At 60.8% G+C, this 15,450-nt stretch overlaps 1 protein-coding gene across 4 annotated transcripts in view; it reads left to right on the top strand.

The window, feature by feature from the left end:
- The first annotated feature begins 4,617 nt into the window (after window positions 1-4,617).
- Window positions 4,618-15,450, top strand: part of ATP2B4 (ATPase plasma membrane Ca2+ transporting 4) — a 29,802-nt gene continuing 18,969 nt past the window's right edge. For 2 of the 4 annotated variants that reach the window (XM_009272802.2, XM_009272804.2), the window contains exons 1-6: window positions 4,870-5,065; window positions 9,933-10,130; window positions 11,014-11,271; window positions 12,091-12,216; window positions 12,372-12,497; window positions 14,377-14,412. In XM_009272802.2, the coding sequence (XP_009271077.1) occupies window positions 4,870-5,065; window positions 9,933-10,130; window positions 11,014-11,271; window positions 12,091-12,216; window positions 12,372-12,497; window positions 14,377-14,412 (940 nt within the window). Of the gene's footprint in view, window positions 5,066-9,932; window positions 10,131-11,013; window positions 11,272-12,090; window positions 12,217-12,371; window positions 12,498-14,376; window positions 14,413-15,450 lie in introns of all 4 variants that reach the window. The other 2 variants (XM_009272803.2, XM_009272807.2) reach the window with 1 other exon arrangement.

Raw genomic sequence — 15,450 nt, 5'->3', positions numbered from 1 at the left:
GAGCTCTCGTCTCTGTTGAAACTGAGCAGGGTGTGTTGTGCAAGCGTCCTGGTACAGACACCCCAGTCCAGGGAGCCCCGTGTGCTCCCGAGCGTCTCCCTGCATGCTTGCTCCTTCCCCGCTGCGAGGGGCTGCAGCGGCTGCCTGGCACGGTCCCTTCCCCTCCTGAAACAGCGGCAGCACTTAATGTGTCTCTCCCAGTGATTTTCTTGGCAGATGCAGCCACTCTGGTGGCTTTTCAGCTCCCTCTCCCATTAGAGCATCGCTCCCACGTGGGACCATGGCTCCCAGCTGCTGACAGCGGGTGCTGAGCGATGGTGGGGTCCGTGCAGTGGGAAGGAGAGCTGGGAGAGCTGCACAGTCTTTCCTGGGACGCTTCCCAGTGAGCAGGCAGTGAAAGGTGCTTCAGGCCTGTTTTTCTGCTTTAATTGGCTACTTTGGCTTTTGGAGCCCATGCGCCCGTCTGGAGAGTTGATCTGTCCGTGCGGCTGTGCTCCGGGGCTCAGCACGGCCTCTCCACTGGGGATGGAGCTCAGCTTTTAATTTCCAAAGAGAAAGATCTTAAACCTAGGCCAGGAATGGTAATTTTGGGGTTTGGGGTTTTTTTTTTTCTCCCCACTTGGCAACATAAACAGCATCCCTGACAGCTTTACACTGAGTTTGCCATGGCAACCTACAGCAGCCGAGTGTTTCTGACATCCCATCCCCGAAGCGGGAGAGGACACGAACCCTGGCGGGTGCTGCCCAAGGGGCAGGATGGCCCCCGAGCGAGGGGCAGCGTATGGGGCTGGGATGTGGGCAGCCTCCGTACCGATGCAGCCGGGCAGGTGCTTGGGGAAGGTGATAAACTTTGATCCAAATGGCCTGAGATTTGCTCAATGGGCCTGATCCTGCCCGGCCGAGCTGCGCTGCCGGCCCAGCGGGGTTTGTGGCTCTGGGCAAGGGAGACGGCATCTGGTGTTGCTCTTCTTCAGCACGGTGCTTTCTGCCCTGGATGGTGGGAGACGTCCAGGCTAGAGCAAGATGTGGGGGGAGCTGAGCTGGGGTGCGGATTTCCCCCTCCTTCATGGGTAAAAAAAAAACAAACAAAACCCAACAAAACAGCTGAGCTTAGTCAGGGCTTGCTCCGTCTCTAGTCATCTGCCGGGGTGGACGGGGTGGTGCTCTCGTCTGCCTGCCAGGGTCTAGTCTGAGTGCGCTGAGCTGAGCAGGGAGGATTCATGCTCTTGCCCGGTGGCCCAGCAATAGCTGCTCAGGCAGCAGCCTCAGGCTGGCGTGTGCCGGGCTGCTGGTGCCGTGGGCTGTGCCGCCGGCATCGCAGCGAGACCGCTCGTGGCTTGGATGAAGGTGTCACGTGTGACATGTCCAGCTGATTTTTTTGTTGTTGTTGTTGTCCCTCTGAGCAGCCCACTTTCCTCTCCCCCATGCTTAAAAGCCGGCGGGTCCCTTTCCTTGTGTCGGCAGCCGCTCTGCTCCCCGGGGCGGGCACACGCGGAGGGCTGCTCCGGCCCCGGCACTGGCCTGCGGCTGCTTTCCCCAGCCAGGACGGAGGTGTAATGCAGCCGTTTATTATTCTGGGCAGGTTCGTCTGCAGCACCGCATCGGCTTCGCTGCTCCTCGCCAGCCGCTCCCTCCTTCCCGGAGCATGCACGCTCCTTCCCCCAGCTCACACCCCGGCCCATGGGTCGAGAGGGTCCATGTCCTTCGCCACCGCCACCCCCAAACTCCTACCTGTCTGCAGCTACCCTTGTCCTGCTCGGGGATGCTATTTGAGAGGTGATGCAGCACTGCCAGCGGCTCAGGGTGTCCCATGCAGCCGGTTCCCGCGCAGGGCAGGGCAGTCAGGCTCCTGCTTGGGCTCTCCCACTTGGGCTGTGTTTTCTTACCCTGCGTGCTAAGAGGACCCTCGGGGAGCACTTCTTCCTCTCCAGTGCCTAGGGGCTCTGGAAATGAATTATTAGAGTTAGGGACAGCCTGCTGAATGCTGCTGGAGTCATTAGGAGCTCATTAGAGCATTAGCTGTTAGCGAAGCCCGAGCGCAGCTCTCCGCTTGCCTGGGACAGATCCTTCCCAGCCTGGCCAAGGAGCGGGGGAGCTTGAGGACCCTCGGGGAGCACTTCTTCCTCTCCAGTGCCTAGGGGCTCTGGAAATGAATTATTAGAGTTAGGGACAGCCTGCTGAATGCTGCTGGAGTCATTAGGAGCTCATTAGAGCATTAGCTGTTAGCGAAGCCCGAGCGCAGCTCTCCGCTTGCCTGGGACAGATCCTTCCCAGCCTGGCCAAGGAGCGGGGGAGCTTGTCCTGTGCCGGCGGGATGGGGCAGAGACAGGCCGGGAATGGGTCCCTGCCCCAGCCGATGCTCTGACCCCAAACTGGGGCTGGAGGAAGGATGCTCAAAGCAGATGGCAGGAGCCTTCCCCCGCCACGGTCCCTCCTTTCTTCTTGAGCAGCAGAGCGAGTCCCCGGGGCCGGCGCAGCTGGAGGGAAGGAGCTTCGCAGCTGGGCACGGGCTGGTGATGACCGGTGCCCCATGGGCTCCTTCAGGGGTAATTACAGACTAGGCCATTACAGTATTAATTAACTGTCTTTCTCTTAACCTCTGAGCTCTCCTCAGAAGATGTTAGTTGCTATGAAAGAGGAAAAAATTAGTGTGTTCAGGTGGGGGGAATTATCTTTTTTTTTTTTCCCTCTTGATCAGCAGGAGTCTGTTTAATTGGACTTGCCGTCTCCTACCTCCTGCTGCCGGCAGCTTTCATGCCTTTAATTGATAGATGAGCTTGGCTCCGCAAGGAGCCACGAGGTGACGGGGCTGGGCATGGGCAAGGATACTGGGGCAACGATACTGGTCCCCCAGCTGGTGCTGGTGATCTCTGCTTTATGGGGCGGCAGCAGCAACACTCTGCCCCGAGGGTGCAAGTTTGGGTGCCCCAGGAGCTGCAGTGCTGTGGGGGGAGCATGCCCCTGTGTTCCCCATCCCTTTGCTGCCTGCAGCTGGTGGACAGGACCCTCCTGTGGCGGTGGCATCGCTGGTGTCCCTGAGGTTCGGTTGGTGCCTGTTGCCTCCTGATAACGCCGAGAGCCGCCCTGGGCGTTGCTGGCGGGGAGGGGAGCTGCTCACAGGGGCCAGGCCCTGGGTCTGGTGTGCAGGGAGGGGTTTGCTTTTCAGGGTCTTGCTGCCCCAGGGGTTGCAAAGCCAGTGTGACTGGGGCTGGAATTGGGGCCGTTTGCTGCGGGGTGGTGCTGGGACGGCCCCATGATGGTCTGGTGCCCGTCTGTTGGGTTTGTGAGGGCTGGTGCATCCCGCGTGCTCCTGGGAAGCAGCAGTGGGTGTTTTCCCTCTTTCCTTCAGTTCTCGTCTGGCCGCTTGGCTTCTCTGGCCGCTTGCTCTGCCGCCTCTGGACCTCTGTCTCAGTGCTGATGCTGCCTTAGTGGCCATTCCCCTTTTGTTATTCATTTATATTGCTCTAGGAAAGGCTTTATTTTCTCTCCATAAAGCGCCTCCCTTGCAGGCTCTTTGCCTCTGTGGTGCTGGAGAGGTGTCTGGGAGCATCGCTGCCGGCGGCTGAGTTCGGGAGCAGAGCTGGAGGGCGCCTTGGGTGGGAGAAAGCCCTTTTCCCCTCTGGCCCATGCTGCTCCGCCTGCTCCCTTTGTGTCCTTACCTGTCCCTAGTGCCCGTCCTCTCTGCCCAGGATGCCAGTGGGGGACACCAGACCCCAAACCCCCAGGGAAGGGGGAGCTGCGGGATGCCCGTGGTCCCTGCCTGGCTGCAGCGCTCGGGTCTTGCTGGTTGAAGCAGTTTTGGGGCTCGCCTGCCTTTGCTGGCAGGGCTGGGGTGTAACCTGGCTGGCAGCAGTTTGGAGCTTTGAGAGCCGAGGCTGAGAGCCCACTAGCTGCCTTCGAGGGGATGGCTTGAGAGCTTGTAAGCAGAATACAGAGGGCTTCCTGAGATACGGTCTGAAAGGGTCCTTAATGCAAAAGCCTCTTTATTTTAGAGAAACATGCAGGTTTTAGTAGCTTCTCTGGTTCCTGCCGAGTCTCTCCGCTGATTAAAAGTCCGCTGGGTGCTGCGAGCCCCTTTCCGTCGGTGCTGGCTAGCTCGGTGGGATGCTTCTGCTTACCTGTTGGCAGTGCGGTAAGCCGGCGCTCCCGCCCCGGGACGGCAGCCTGCGGAGGAAGCAGCTGTTTTCCACTGCCGAGTTGTATTTTTAAATCAAACTGAATGGGAGCGTTTTTCTGGGCTGGGCAGCTGGGGGTTGAGCGAAGAACCACCTGGGCGCCCTTCCTGCCCGGCCCTACGCGCTGCCGGAGCTGCTGCCGCCGGTTTTCCCCACGGCATGACTGAACGCCCGTGAAATGCCCCAATCTGTGCCGAGCCCATCTGAGCTCCCTGCAAGGACAACTTCTGCTCGTCCAGGTTTTTTTTTTTTTTTTTGGTCAAATCATATTGACCCCCGGGGCTGAGTGAACAAACCGGTGCCTCCAAACCACGTTATTTCTGGTGGGCGCAAACCCTCGGGTGCCGTTACTCCCGCTCGCCCGTCCCGTGGGGCGCGTGCGTTTATTAGCAGACCTCCTAATGCCGGTATTTTTGTTTCCCATCCTTGTTTTTGCAGCTCCAGTTGCTGTGGTATCCAGGGAGCCCTCCTCCTTCTGCAGGAGATGCACGCTGGTCGTTGCTAAGGTCGCCTCCGCGGTAACATGCACATCCTGTTTACACCTTTATCTGGAGAAGTTGGGCTCGGTTAGAGGCACCCGCTTCACCTGGGCAGCCCCCAGGGAAGGGGCCGCACCGAGCATCCCCTTGCCGGACCCTCGAGGGAGGGCGCTGCAGGAGCCGCGAGCCGGCGTCGCCGCCACCGCGCCGGCAAGATGACGAACAACGTGGCCGACCACCACCCCGGGAACTCGGTTGCTGAAGGCAACCATGAGGGGGACTTTGGTTGCTCCGTGGTGGAGCTCAGGAACCTCATGGAGCTGAGGAGTGCCGAGGCGGTCACCCGGCTCAATGACTCCTACGGCGGCGTGCAGAATGTCTGCAAGAGGTTGAAGACGTCGCCAGTTGAAGGTAAGTGGCCGTCCTGTGGTCTGCAAGGTGGGACCACTCGCTCGGGTCCGGCCGGTGCCTCTGGGCTGGAGCCATGCACTGTTCAAGCTAGTGGCTGGAAAGTGGTGGCTCAAATAACTGTCTTGTGGCTGAGCTCAAAAGCGTGGTCCCATTGCACCGGGCATCCATCGCAAGCCTCGTGGGAGATGGCTCCCTGCATCTTAATAAAATGATCATTTAAGGTAGAGAAGGAAGAAAAAGAAAGAGAAGCGTCTTCACTGGGGGTTCCCCCGAGGCATAGCCCGGAGCCCTGCGTCCCCTGGGAGGATGGAGCAGAGGCGGGATGCGGGCAGGGGTGAGGAGCTGACGGGGCGTAAGAGGGGCGCGGGGGGGCTCCTCTCCGCAGCCCAGTTGCTGCCCCGCAGGTCGGCGCCAGCCTTTCCCCTGTTTAATAATTTACAGAGCTAACGGCAGGGCTGCGTGGGATGAGGGTGAAGGAGAGTGTAAAGGTTGGAGCGTGCCCGGGGAGGCGGCTGGGCTGCGCAGAGCTCGTTTGCAGGGTGTTAGCATCTCAGCCAAGGGACGGGCAACGCATCCCCAAAGGGGATCGCTGCTGGGGATGGGGAGGCGCACGTGGGCTTCCCCCGGATCTGTAAGGCTTCTTGAGCGGTTGTGGGAGTGTAAAACCTGGTTGGGTGCTTCTGAGCATCACAGGTTTGAGCGGTGGCAGTGATGCTTGCCTGTGGGTGCCAGGTCACTTTTGGGAGGCTTTGGTGAAAGGATGTCACCTCTCTTCCCCGTGGTCCGGGCTGGCCTTTCCGGGCCCCCGTATCGAGGGGTAGGTGCTGGGGCTCCCGGTGTGGGGTGGCTGCGGGTGTCTCTGCACAACGATGCACACCTTCCTTGGCATTAAAAGGGGTACAGGGGGGAGAGACCCCCCACTTACAGCACCGAGGGTTTACCTGGGGCTGGGAACAGCACTGGCAGGATGCGGCCCCGCGGTGGCTGTGTGGGATGGGGGACGTGGCTGCGCCTCGGCTCTGAAAACTTGTGGGTTATTATTAGTGCCGTAAGCTGGGGATTAGCGTGTTTCCCAGCTGTGAGCGGGACCGGGAAGGGGAGACAATATCGGGATGTCATTAGAGAAGGGGGGGAGTCCCGGTGGAAATACCAAGTCCAGGTTGCAAAACAATGCGCTTGGCCCTGCCAAACTGGGAGTGCGCTCCTTTGGGGGTGGGAGGGGAGGGAGGGGAGCGAACCCGACAGGCTCTGCCTTGGCCCGGCGGCTCTTGCTGAGGGTGAGGTGAAGGGCTGCCCTTCGATCCCGAGTGCTGCTTCCAGGCACTGGTTGGCATCGCTGTATCCCGTGCGCCAAGTCAGGTTGCAAAACAATGCGCTTGGCCCTGCCAAACTGGGAGTGCGCTCCTTTGGGGGTGGGAGGGGAGGGAGGGGAGCGAACCCGACAGGCTCTGCCTTGGCCCGGCGGCTCTTGCTGAGGGTGAGGTGAAGGGCTGCCCTTCGATCCCGAGTGCTGCTTCCAGGCACTGGTTGGCATCGCTGTATCCCGTGCGCCCAGCGTATCCCTGCCTCGCCCTCTTGCTCTGGAGGTGAGCTTTGTCGCCTGTCCCAAACCCCGTCCTGTTGAGCACAGAGAGCAAAGAAAGGTTATTTCCTACAAGTTGGGATTTTTAGGAAAAGCGAAAGCCCAAGACAGCCTGTGGAACCTTCATCCGATCCCATCGGAGCGGGGCATTTGGCTCCTGCTGTGCTGGGGCTGCCTCTCCCCGGGTGCCTACCCAAGAGCCCAATACATGGCATGACACCACCACGGTGCCACAATGAGGGAAACCCTGGCAGGTTGGGAAGCTGCAAGCCAGGAGCGCGTCCCCTGCCTTGACGCATCCATGGGCAAAGCCTGGGAAACGGGGAGCGGGGTCCTCAGGCGGCTGCTTGCCCTGGGGAGTGCAGCGCAGGCAAGCTCAGGTTGTGTTTCCGGGTGGGATGCCCTAGCCGGGCTTTAGTGAAAGATATACAACCTGGGGAATGCCAGCAATGTCTTGGTACGTGTGGTGTGGGGCTTTTTCCCTCTAGGAATCCCTTTGTGGAGAGCTGGGGCTGACTCAGACTTGACCCCGAGCCCCTTGCTGCCTGCAAACCCCTCCCGAGCTGGCACTGCCCGGCCAAAGCTCGGGAGCTTCGCTGGACCCATGGGCACAAGACGGGGCGCCGCTGCCTGCGCGGGCACTGGGTGCACGTCCCAGCTCCACGTTGCAGTAGGCAACCCCATGCAGATGGCTGTGCCCAGCCCCATGCTCATTATCCCTCTGCTCATTATCCCGCTGGGATGGTGCGCAGCTCCCACCCTGTGCGGGCAGGGAGCATGTGGCCGCGTGTTCTTCCTGGGCGTCACGGGAGGAGGCTGCTGGCACAGCCGAGCCTGCCCGGGGAGTCCCCCAGACCTCCTGCCCCGCTGTAAAATATGGGAGCCCATTGTGGGCAGTGTCTGGAGCGGTTTGATCCCATCCGGGTGCCCATGGCTCCTGCCCCTCTCTCCGTGCTGCAGTGTTGGCTGTCCTCAGTTGAGCCTGGCACTGTGCCCACGGGGCAGACCCTGGCCATACTCCCCCTGGGGGCTGCCTTCACCCCGAGGGGTCCCTTGGGTGGTTTGTCCTCGTAGGGTGGGATCTCTCTGCACTAGTGTTTGTTCAGGGAGGGTCTGGCTAGCATTGGTGTGTGGGTCTGCTGGGACCTGCTGCTCTGGCTCTAGCCCTAAAAGGTGTCGGTGGACCCCAGCCCCTTAGGGCTCCTCCTAAAGGGGCTTGGTGATGGGGTGGCTCGCTGCTGGGCACTGGCTTTCCACCTCCTCCATCAGCCCCGTCCCCGAGGCGGGTCGGGCAGGGTGGGAAGGGGAGCGGGGCGGTGGCGGCGAAGCTTCGATGAGTCACTGATTAGAGCATCTCCCTTCCCGGTCTCCCCTGGGCGACGAGTGTCAGCAACCACCACCTTGACTCACCCGCTGGCAGTAGCAGCTCCCGGGGCTGCTGCCTCCTTCCCGAGCTGGGGCAAGGAGCCTGCTCCGGGGGCTCCTTGCCTGAAGGCTTTGCCACCCAAAAGCAGCTTTCCTGGGGCTGCAGTGCCTCCCCTCTAATCAGGGACCAGTGACTGCACAGGGGTTTTGTTCTCCTGCTGTCACTTGTGGCCTCCATCCAAAATTTCTAATCCACTCCCGCACTAATGGCCCCCCCCCCCCCCCCCCCCAGGCCCTGCAGTGGCCCTGACCAGGAGGGATTTGCTGGCAGCCTGGACCTGCAGCGTGTGCCTGGAGTATGTGCGCGCGGCTTCTGCTCTTTGCAACCCTCCCTGTGTCAGCACAGATAAATTGAAAGCCCCCCTCCTCCCCGCTTGCCCCAGGAGGGTGGGGGGCAGCCCTAGGGACATGTCCATGGGTGGGACATGGGCTTTGGAGGAGCCACATGTGCAACCTCCCCTGCCCTGTGGCAGCATCCTGCATCCTCGTGCTGGAGCACGTGTGTGCCCGGCGTGCCTGCCTGCGGCGCACACCATGCCTCCCTGGCGCCGGCATGAGTCAAGCCGCAGTGGTTAGCCATATTTTCCATCCGTCCTGTTGGAGACGTTGGGCGGGAAGCGTTCCCGCATGGGTTGGGCTGGGGGAGGCCGTCGGGCCTGGATATCCCAGGATCCTGCTGCCCCGTCACAGCTGGGTGGGGACGCCCGGGCTGCTCTGCCAGCGCATCCCCTCCCTGCAGCCGCGGGGTGTAGTCGCAGCAGAAAGGGGGATGTGTGGGGGGGAATGGGATTCATCCTGCTGCTTCCTCCCGGCTGGGATGCAACGGAGCTGGTGGGGAGGTGTCCCCTGAGTGGGAGGGCTCGGTCCCCCGGGAGGGCATCACTGCTAGGCTGCTCCAAGCACCAGGAGGTGTCCGGGGCCGGGTGTTACAGCCGCCTGCCGGGTGCATCTCGGGAACTGGCAGCAGCCTCATGGGCCATTTTAAGGTGGAGAGCAGGGGGGCTCGGCACGGGGCTCAGTTAAGGTGGTGCTGGGCAGGGGAGGCTGCTCTCACCTTGGACCCCATCAGCTTTTTAATGGCTTTAGTGCAGGGAGTGACCGGGGAGGCACTGGGGTAAACTGCTGTCTCCCATTGCTGGCCCCTGTCCCAGGGTGGGAGGGCTGTGAAGGCTGCTGTGCTCACAGTCCCCGGCTACCTGGGGGCAGGAGCTCAGGCTCCCCTTTCGCTCCCCTCTCTCCGGGGTTGCTGCGTGCAGCCGGGGGGGGGAGCAGCAGCCCAGCTCAGGGCTGTCCTGCTCCATTCCTCGCTTCCGCCACCCCTTTTTCAGCAGCAGGAACAGCCCTGTGTCTCCTCCACCAGCTCCCTGCAAGAGTTGGCCTGGCTGCACTGCCCTAGCCTCTGCGGTCGTGACGCGTCCGTGGGGCTCGGCTGAGCTCGGAGACGTTCCTGCTGCGCCAAGTCGCTCTTTGCGGCTGCTGCTCCTCCAAGCTGGCAGGAGAGAGGGATCAGGTGGCTCCGACAGCTCCGAGCGCTGCTCGCGGTGCCAGATTTACAGCTAATTTGATGCAGCATGTAAACAAGCCGGCCAGTGCCAACTGGCGTTAACTGGCACTCGGGCGCTTCGCGAGGCTGCAGCACCGGGGAGAGGCGGCTCGGCGTGCTCGCCCTGGCCCCCGTGCGCTCTCTTGCTGCAGCTCCAGCAGCATCCTGCTCCACCGGTTGGATGTCCCCTGCCCCATGGGTGATGGGAGCAAAGCCCTGCCTTGGCTCCCCCCTGCCTGCACCTTACGGGGGTCCCAGCGGTGCTGGTGGGGAGCAGCGGTGGGGTTTGCCCTCATCCCCGTCTCTCCCCTCTCCAGGCCTGTCCGGGAACCCGACCGACCTGGAGAAGAGGCGGCAGGTCTTCGGCCAGAACTTCATTCCTCCCAAAAAGGCCAAGACGTTCCTGCAGTTAGTGTGGGAGGCGCTCCAGGACGTCACGCTGATCATCTTGGAAATAGCAGCCATAATCTCCCTGGGCCTGTCCTTCTACCACCCTCCAGGCGGTGACAATGAACGTGAGTCCCTGGGGTCCCTGCAGCATGGTGGGGTGCTCAGTGGGGAACCCACATGAGCTGCCATGCCCAGCCGTGTGGGAGCAAGGCTTTGGGACAGGTGCTGTCTCTGGAAGGTCACCCCGTCAGTCCCTCCAGCCTGGTGCAGATGGAGCAGGGAGCTACTTCTGCTCACCCTTTCGGTGGTGGCTTCTCCCCATCCTTGGCGTGGTCCCATCCATGTCCAGGGACCTGCACTGATGGACGTGTCTGGGCACAGTTGTCACCACGACATGGCTCAGAGCTGCTCCTTGCTGCTCCCCTAAAAGATGCTCAGAGACCAAGGGGTCCGTTTAGTCAGGTGGATTCCCAGGTCCCATGGGGCTTCTCTTTTGGTTTGGGGCATGGAGGGAAAAGGCTGTCTGTACCCTGGTACCTCCCCCCGACCAGGGAGTGCTCCTCCCAGCCGTGACACCCCATGTGTGGCTGAGCGACAGCGTTGGGCGAGTTTCTCCTCCCCGGCCCTGGATCTCTGTATCGTTGGAGGAGTCGAGCAGGGGCAGGGATCCGGAGATGCAGGGAGACAGTGACTCACTCGAGGGTCACGCAGCGGAGGGAGGGCTGGGTGCTGCAACTGGAAATAGAAGCCAGTTGTCCCGGCTCTCTCAGCCCAACCTCTGCCAAAAATGAAAAGTGAAAAAAAGAGGAAAAAAAAAAAAAACAACCAAAAAACAAACCCAAATGTCTCCAGGGACGTAAAAACCCTCTCCTGAGAGCAGGGGAAGCCCTTGGACCAGTTCAGGGAGGAGGAGGGAGGAGTAACTGTCTTCCAGGCTCTGCTCTGCACATGTTACTCAAGGAAAGCGGGTGTCTCATTGTGCAAACGAGTTTTCTCCTCCGACTGCAGTGTGTGGTCAGTCGGCGGGCGGCGTGGAGGACGAGGGCGAGTCGCAGGCCGGCTGGATCGAGGGGGCGGCTATCTTGTTTTCGGTGATCATCGTGGTGCTGGTGACCGCTTTCAATGACTGGAGCAAGGAGAAGCAATTCCGGGGCCTCCAGAGCCGCATCGAGCAGGAGCAGAAGTTCACAGTCATCCGCAAGGGGCAGGTGATTCAGATCCCGGTGGCCGAGATCGTGGTGGGAGACATCGCGCAGATCAAGTACGGTGAGTGGAGGCGGCGGTGGCTGGGGTCTGTCCTCGGGAGCCTTGGCGGTTCCTCCTCTCTGCTTTGCCGGCCCTCTTGCCTTGAGGGGAAGTGTGGCTCCTCCAGTTGTTCCGTTTTGCGGCGTGCCGTGGCCAGGAGCAGTGGCCAGCAAACAGCTCCACTGACCTTGCCGCTTGCTAGCCTGGAGCTGGGCTGGCAGAGCTAAGCCAGGCTCTGCCCACAGCTTTGGGCTGCTTTAGCGACCTGCTGATCTCAAAAATGATTCCTTTTTCACAACCATGTCCTTGTTGGTGATCATCTCCTTAGCAAGGAGGAACATCATCCTAGCAAGGAGATGTAGCCCTTGGGCTAAACTAGGTCCTGCTCCTTGTTTACCAGGGGGTATGCTCATCCCATGCAACTCCTGTCAGGAGGGAGATTGGTCCAACATGGTGTTCATTTTCACTTAGGGCTTTTTCCTTTCTCGGCGGGTGGATGATGGGATCGTGTGACGGTTTGGATGTATCAGGAGGCTTTGGGAAGGATGTGATGTTGATTCAGTAAAACCAGATGGGGGAAGCACTGTCTGATTGAGCAAACATCCTCACAACAAATGCTTTTGTACATCAGTGAAGATTTTTGAGCTATTGGATATCATCTTGTAATACCCATCTGTCTTATAATACCCATCTGTTGCTTGTCCTCCCTCTAGATTTGGTCTGAGACTGAATTTTGCGTCCTTTTGGTGACACACGAAGCCTCCTCCTGGGTCGGGGCAGGCAGGGGTGAGCTGCGCCTGGCCGGTCCGGGACTCACCCTCTCCTTTGCTCCTCTCCTAGGTGATCTCTTGCCAGCAGACGGGATCCTGATCCAGGGCAATGACCTGAAAATAGATGAGAGCTCACTGACTGGGGAGTCAGACCAAGTCAAGAAATCGCTGGATAAAGACCCCATGCTGCTGTCAGGTGAGGATCCCGGGCGGCTCTCGCGTGGTCGGTGCAGGGCTAGGCTGGGTTTGTGCCATGATGGAGTGGTGACCGCTCCCGAGTCCTGTGTCTCGGTGGGAGATGGGAATGGCGTGCCGGTGTCCTGTCTCACCGTGGCCTTCCCACTATGCCAGGTACCCACGTGATGGAGGGCTCTGGCAGGATGGTGGTGACTGCCGTGGGTATCAACTCCCAGACGGGAATCATCTTCACTCTCTTGGGTGCGGGAGAAGGAGATGAGGAAAAGAAGGTGAAGAAAGGTAAGAAGATCCACTGAAACTGCTTTTTCCCTCCTTTTGCCTTTCTCCCTCTCCTGGGAAGCATCCACCAGTGTGCAACAAGCTATGCCCACATCCGTGGGACACGGTTGTGTGTTAGTGCCCGTGACCCAGGCAGGTACGGTGAGATCTTGAGGCAGCGGGGGTGATCCCTCCCTGCTGCCCCTTTGCCCGCAGCATGGGGATCATGCTGCCTGAAGAAAGCCCCCCATGCACCCAGACCTCCGCTCGCCAGCTCTTTCGGACACAGCTCCAACTCTCTCTTCTCCAGCCGGCTGCAGCCTGGAGTTGCAGGGTGGGGGGGGGTCAAGGCTCAGAGGGAAAAATGGCCGATAGTGATGCCCCACGGTGCCGTGGCATGGTGCTCATTGCCCGCCCCGTGGTGGGAAGGTGAGTCCTGGTTGTCTGCAGGATGTTAGTAGCCCACCCAGCACCCTGAGGACTTTGCTGAAGATCTCTGCTGGCATCCCCTGAGCTCCCTGGGGAAGGAGGCGAGGTGCAGAGGATGGCAAGAGGAAGAGGAGGGGTTGTGTTCTGGGGGGTGGAGGGTAGGAGAGCAGCCAGGTGGGCTGAGGTGTTCCTGATCATGCTGGGACTCGAATGCTTTCCTGCCTCGGCTCTCACATCTTGCTGCATATTCCCCTGCTCTGTGCCAGCTCCGATACTAGCTTTAAAGCCGGTATCGGTGCAAGCCAGGCTTGGGAAGCTCCTGCTCTCCCCCGTGTCCCTGCACCCCTGTTCAGCAGGTCTGGGCTCACTGGGAGCAGCCACGAGGCGTGAGGAGCTGGCAGGGGGGAGCTGCTGGCTGGCATCGCTGGCTGCGCAGGCGTCCCTGCGCCGGGGAGCCCTTCCCGGGAGGTGATGCCACACGGGGAGAGGCTTGCCGGGTCTCTCCTGGCAGCTGTTTCAGCTCTGGGCTGCGTTTGCGCTGGGTTTCTCCAGCTCTGCTCACCCGGGGTAGGCGGCTGGCTCTCTGTGCTGGGGTTCGGTGGCCATGGAGCTCTTGGGGTTTAGCTGCCAGCTTGGAGGTGGGAGTACAGGGTGAGACGTGGGAATGGTGCTGCTGTTGGAGCTGAGCAGCAGCTTGCCAGGCATGGTGCTCGGTGTTCTCCCAGTCCCCAAACTCGGTCGCTCAGCCCCACCACAGCAAAGCTGGCTCAGTGCCCTGTGCCTTGCAGCCCTCGATTTGGGAGCAAAGTGGGGCAGGGGGCTTCACCGGCTCATCCCCCACCATGGTGCTGGGCGGTGATGGGAGGAAGGTGTATAAACCCCTTATCGCACAAGGCTTGTTTAGACTGCAGCAGCCCTGTGCTCCCTGTGTTGTGGAGGCACGTTGAGGACCCCTGTGTGTGGACCTTGCCCACCACAGACAGAGGGGGCAGAGCCCCCCACTATGAGGATACTGCTGCCCATGGCAGGGGACAAGCCTGCGCCTCCTGGGTGGATCCGCTGGTGCCCGATGGCAGCGGGAGGCAGGGAGCACCAGTGCTCAGTATGTGCTGCACGGAGGTTGAGCTCCGCTTAGGGTTTCTTCTCCCCGAGGGTCTGAGACACCACTGGCACCCTTTGAAGCACTGACAGGGGTTGTAGCGGGTGCTTTGCAGGTGGGGAAGTCTGAAGCCTTGGGGACGGGGTGCCTGGGGGAGTCAGGGAGCTCCAGAGTCTCCCCAGTGCCGCGAGCTGTGGCCCAAGACACGCGTGGTGTCCTGCAGTCACCCTCCGGGTGCTGAGCCCTGTGCATGGATGCCGCTGGAGCGGTGCGTGGACCCTCGGAGCAGCGCCGACCCCAGGCTGTCCCATCAGCTGGATGTTGAACGTGGGTCCATGTGCTCAGCCCTCCACCCTTTCTCTCTTTGAACAGGTAAAAAAACCGGAGCCCCCGAAAATCGCAACAAAGGTAACCAGCCTCTCCATCCTTTGAACCAGCACCACACTAACTACCGAGCATCCCTCCTTCCTTCCTTCCTTCCTTCCTTCTTCTCATCAGTCTGTGCTCTTTGCTGCTCCGGCGGGACTCTCGCCTCGTTGTCCTGGGAGAGGGTGCAATGGTCCCACGGCCAGCAGCCCCGGCACGGCATCGCAGTGCCCTCTGGCACCCCACCACGGGGCTGTGCATAGCTGGGATGGGGCTGGCCGGCTTCCCCGGTGGCCACCTTGCCCCTGTGTGGGGCAAGCCTTTGTGCAGGGAGGACAGGGCTCTTCCAGCAGCCCAGGTCGTTGGCAGAGCATCCGTTTCTCAGGGCAAATCTCACCCGTGTTGATGTGAGCTGCAGCTGTGAGCTGGTGGCTCTGAAGCCTTTGTGCCCCCCAGAAGCCGTCCCTCTGTGGGGTTTGTGTTTGGGCACGGCTGGGGGAGAGACATGGGTCCCCTCACACCATTCCCAGGATGAAATGTCCCATGGGGCCTGGCCAACGCAACGGTTGCACCCTCTCCTCCCATGGCCTCGACTCCGTGAGCGTCTCCTCGCCAGTGTTTCTCACACTGTTCTTTGCAGGCTGTGGAGGAAGCCCATTTCTGCACCTCTCTCTCCACCTCTCTCTCTCTTTCTCTCTCCTCTCAGCAGTTTGAGTTTCCCTCCTTCCCGTCAGACTGTGTCCGGGTGCTTGTTTTGTCCGTGTCGGGTCTGTCGTAACCGTGGAGGTGTCCGATGTGGAGCTGCCGTGAGCTCCAGGGTGTCTCGAGCCATCGACCAGCAGCAGCCGGGAGGGGACAGGTCCCGGGGTGGCTGCAGGCAGCTATGGGGCCACTGCTGCTCCTCCAGCCCTGACAGCTGAGGCGGAGCCTCTTCGGGGGGTTCTCACCCTCTTCCCTTCCCATCCCTCTCCAAAACTTCCACTGCACTGGGTATCCCCGGTGCAGACCTTCAGCTGGACTAGACCAATTATAGCAGCTGAAAGCCTGTCTGTCTCGGGTCCTAAAAACGTGATGGATGGC

Source organism: Aptenodytes forsteri, unplaced genomic scaffold, assembly GCF_000699145.1.
Source record: "Aptenodytes forsteri isolate BGI_AS27 unplaced genomic scaffold, ASM69914v1 Scaffold142, whole genome shotgun sequence".
NCBI classification, from domain to species: domain Eukaryota; kingdom Metazoa; phylum Chordata; class Aves; order Sphenisciformes; family Spheniscidae; genus Aptenodytes; species Aptenodytes forsteri.
Note: the sequence above shows the minus strand (reverse complement) of the source record. Positions and strands in the feature narration are given on the sequence as shown.